This window comes from Mugil cephalus, chromosome 1, assembly GCF_022458985.1.
Source record: "Mugil cephalus isolate CIBA_MC_2020 chromosome 1, CIBA_Mcephalus_1.1, whole genome shotgun sequence".
In the NCBI taxonomy this organism is placed as follows: Eukaryota; Metazoa; Chordata; class Actinopteri; order Mugiliformes; family Mugilidae; genus Mugil; species Mugil cephalus.
This window is the reverse complement of record NC_061770.1, coordinates 5,651,305-5,655,629: the sequence shown is the minus strand read 5'-3', so window position 1 is coordinate 5,655,629 and position 4,325 is coordinate 5,651,305. Positions and strand designations below refer to the sequence as shown.

Here is a 4,325-nt window from a genome sequence, read left to right as displayed (position 1 = left end):
AGTTTATTGATTTACTTCTTGTTAAAATAAGTTATGTCTATATTCATCTGTGTTACTTACCATACTCACCATGTGGCCAGAGTCAAAAGGAGGGAGTGTGGCCATATTTCCTGCTTTTATACTCAGGTGACATGATTGGGGGCAGGTCATTGGACTAGTCCAAGTGGGTACGAGTAAGGGAAATTACTCAAAAGTATTATTTAGGTTTATTTGTTATTAAATGAAGAAATGGTTAAATAGGGATCATCAGTAATGTAGGTAAATGTGTTTTGCTGTAGTTAGGTATGAGATTAGCTTTGTTAATGGTTTTATTAGGAGCCAGTGGACTCTCCTCACATAGTGGTACAGCCAGGGAGGCTGGGTTACGAGGAGGAGAGGGTATTTAAGCAGAGGCCTTTTGTTGGTCGGGGAGGAAAGACATTTTGCTTATCAGGTGTAGCTATTAAAACATGATTTCAGTTGAATCTTGCTTTGTTATAAGTTGAATTTTCTTTAGTTTAACTTGGTTAACTGGTCAGTTACCTTTTTTTCTGTTGTATATACTTTTGTTGATACTAAGCTGGAAGCACCTGTAAATAAACACCTTGTGGTGATTTTTTTCTAAACAAACGGCCTTGAGTCTGCCTCCTGCTTATGCCGCTCCGGTCAGCTTCCCAACATAAACTGTGTAGAAATTTTCAGACTATTCTTTGGTGAGTTGTTTTGCAATAATCTCTTCAAATTCCGAAGTCAAAGTGGCCGAGATTTTCTCTGTGACAACATATAAGACGATAAGAAGGTGAATGCTGTTGCATCATTCTTTTCCACTTCTGATGCCCTCAGACAGCTCCTTTGTCTTCACCATTGTGACAAAGTAACAGGGGATAACAGATGGCTGTTTAAAACACAGAGGTCATCATGGGCACAGACAATTTATCACAGGTGATTCTCATTTGTGATTTACCACAGGTGAGTCACATGTGTTTCCATACTGATTTACAGCAAAGGCTGCCAATAACAGTGACACAGCAAGCTTTAAGTTTTTCAGTTTTCCATTCTCTTGGTTTATTGTTTGAAATGTTTCACATGATTCATTTTTTTTTCCAGATGATATTCCACATTATGTATATAACTTCATGGGTGCCAATAATGGTGAGCAGGACTGTATACGCGCACATGGCAACCTGGAATAAAAAGAAAATTCCCACTGACTTAAAGCAGAGCACTTCCAATATAATGTATATATGTATATTTATTAATATATTTCATTTCCAGAGCCAACATGTATTTTTTTCTTTTTTGTATGTTTTATGAGCATGTTTTCTAAAGCAGTTTTCGTCGAGCACGTGCTATTTAGCTTCCTTCATGAGACACTGTGGAGCTCCATGCAGAGCTGCAGAAGATCAACATAACAGACAGATTTATGAGCAAAGTGCAACTTAACAATTTGTGAGTACTGCTGTATCACCAGCAGGTGGCGCCTTTGAGTGGACTCCGGAGTTACTAGACTATAATTGGAATAAGGGAAATAACTTTGTGTTCCCTCTTATTTATTTAAGCTGAAGATATTTTTAGCAACCAAAACAATACTGGCACGCTGCAACATTAACCTGCACAGTATAAAAATCCAGCTCTAAATGTGGACAGGATCATTTTTGTTGTGTCTCTGTGAGTGTAGAGTAGGTTTGGTCCTGGTCCCTGCTGGCTGGATTCAGGCTCTGGTAGGTGGAGTCCTCACATGTAGAGACAGGAGAACAGTTCTCATAGACAGCAACCTGGAAAAAACAAAACTAATGTATGTTTTCAACTAGAAATGACAGAACGGATGAAAAACACAGGCGTAGTAGCCGCAACAAGTGAAAGAAGAAGCTGAAAACAAGCAGCACAAGAGTGGAAATAGAAACGGAAGTATTTTGAGAGTTTGAACCTTAACACATAGAGAAGTGGACTGTGTTGTCATGGTTTCAGATGCTTCTCTAAATACACCGATGCTCACTTCCTCTGTTTAAACTTTTTATAAATTAAGTACAAACACACCAGTAAGAATGATCTAGCTCACCTTAGTACTGTTGCGGTCTGAGCTTCTTCTCTTCTTCAAACCTGTGGAAAAGACGATGTTTTTTTTTTCTCTCTGTCTAAATTATTTGTAAAGGTACGTGAGGTTGGAAGGTCACTCACAAACAGAGCCCCCTGTCTTCCTTTTGTAGACGAGCAGCAGAACAACGGATAACAGTAAAACCACCACCACCACAGCTGTACGTACACCCACAACCAAGAGGGTACCTGGTTGAGAGACTAGAGAAAAAATTAAAAAGCACACAGAGTTGATCACAAATTGTTGCCCAATATAAGAACATTTGTCATCTGTCGTGCTCCATGAATCCTGTGCATGAGTTTCTAATTTTTCTCTTATTAAACCTATTCAGCTCAAAGCAGGTGAAGACTGAAACCGAACAGCAGCTTTTGGTTATACAGGTGTTTCAAGACAAACACAAAGAAAACTGATGCTGATATTTTAATGAAAACAAGCAGACCAATGTAACATGTACGTAGAGACAAAACACTGAATACCTGCTAGCAGCTCAGGGATTTCAGAGGAGGAGGATGAAGACGTGGAGCTTAAAGTTGGGGTTGTTGCTGCAGGGGGGGATGATGGTACAAATGTTGTTGCCGAAGGTCCAGGAGTTGACGTTGGTGGTGAGGTCGCTGAAGCTGTGAAGAATGAAACAATCAGAAAAGGAGGCAAATAAACCATGGTGACAATTCCCTCCTCATGTTACAGGCTGAGGGAAATTATTCAGTTCCAAGGAGGACATGAAGGGTTTGATGAAAGAGTGTCTATCACCGTGTGAGGAACAGTTTGAGCTCACTTTTATATAATTTTATATAGTACAATTCTGCCATAACCTTTTATAGCAGAATGTTTTAGACTAGACATACGAGGCTCCTGGAAACTGAAGTAACATTTTCATGTCTTCCAGTGAGAACTCACCTTCGTTGACAACGATTTCAAAATCGTCATATGGAACTGAAACTGAGGATGGTGTCACAAGACACCTGTAGCGTCCGGAGTCAGACTTCTTCAGCTGTGTGATGCTCACAGATGGAGCAGCGTAAGTGGATGCAGATTGTTTCTTAAATTCAATGCTGTATCTGCCTCTGTGAGCCGTGTCATCCGTTGTTTCAACGAGAATGGTTCCATCTTCACATCTGTCCTTACAGAACAACTTCCTTCCTTCAAGGATAAAAACTGAACATTCAACCGTGATGCTTCTTCCTTCTTCTTGTGTGTAGATGGGGATTTCATCACTGATAAAACAGGAGTTTCCATCCTCCAGCACTGCTGAAAAGATGAACAATCAATAGATTCAATGTAAAATTAATAAACGTGATTCTACAGCTGCAGTGTTATTTATTTATTTAATGCATTTTCATTTTTATTGACATACAGACAACTAGAGAACCAGTCCCTCATCTGCCGCAGCCATGTTCCTCTTTATCTTAGTTGAAATAATAACCCCTTCTCATTTTCAGGAACTTTCTAAGTTGAGCTTAGAAAGTTTACAAAGCTTGAGGTTTACAAAATTTGACTTGACTAAAGCAAAATGAACTGACTCCCTCTGCAATTTGGAAAATTCTAACATTTTGTATTTTTGTTTTGTTTTCAATTTGCAAGTTTTTGCAGTTTCTCTTAATGTGTTTGATTCCTGTTTTTCTAAGACAAAAACATGAGCATAACCTGCACTTCCCCAGTATAGCAAACTACAACTTTAAAACTACAAATATAAGTACAGGTGAATTTTTGAATTTTGCAGATACATGAAGAAAACTGAAACTGAATTATTAATATACTATTATTATTTTTGGAAAAAATCCAGAAAACAAAACATGTAGTGTACTTCATGAGACATTTCCATGTCAAACGCTCAATTTTCCACAAAAAAAAAAACAAAACTAAACACAATGTTAACAACAGATAATGTATAACTAAAGAAAACAAAGCAAATAAACTATTAAACACTATATAAACACGAGAGAAGTGAATGTACTCACTGAGGAATATGAAGTAAATCAGAGTGTGACAGACTTTCATATTGAGGCTGACTCTTCGTCCTTCTTCAGTGTCAAACCAGGAACTTCTCTCTTCTTTTAATGATGTGGTCACTCCTCTGAACTCAAGACACACTCTACCTCACTTTGTCCTCTTCAGTGCAGACTTAGCTATTTGCATGAATAACTTTAAATTAAAACTAGCAACACACGTGCAACCCTGCTCAACGCAAATATTTTTAATATTGTTTGTTGTGTTGTGTTGTGTTTTGATTTTTGATTCGACTGCAGCAGTC

The 4,325-nt window shown here is 38.2% G+C and overlaps 1 protein-coding gene across 3 annotated transcripts; it reads right to left on the bottom strand.

Moving 5' to 3' along the window:
• Positions 1 to 1,030: 1,030 nt before the first annotated feature.
• On the bottom strand, positions 1,031 to 4,164 carry LOC125019150. Of its 3 annotated transcripts, XM_047603695.1 has the most exons (7): positions 4,033 to 4,087; positions 2,972 to 3,322; positions 2,551 to 2,691; positions 2,158 to 2,274; positions 2,039 to 2,079; positions 1,590 to 1,754; positions 1,037 to 1,163 (listed from the first exon to the last, which is right to left on the bottom strand). In XM_047603695.1, the coding sequence occupies exons 1-6, from the start codon at positions 4,070 to 4,072 to the stop codon at positions 1,629 to 1,631; spliced, it is 816 nt and encodes a 271-aa protein (XP_047459651.1). In that variant the 5' UTR covers positions 4,073 to 4,087; the 3' UTR covers positions 1,037 to 1,163; positions 1,590 to 1,628. The 3 variants fall into 3 exon arrangements, with proteins under 3 accessions (XP_047459658.1, XP_047459643.1, XP_047459651.1); XM_047603702.1 differs by having other exon boundaries at positions 1,031 to 1,754; positions 2,972 to 3,319; positions 4,033 to 4,164; XM_047603687.1 differs by having other exon boundaries at positions 1,031 to 1,754.
• Positions 4,165 to 4,325: the final 161 nt, after the last annotated feature.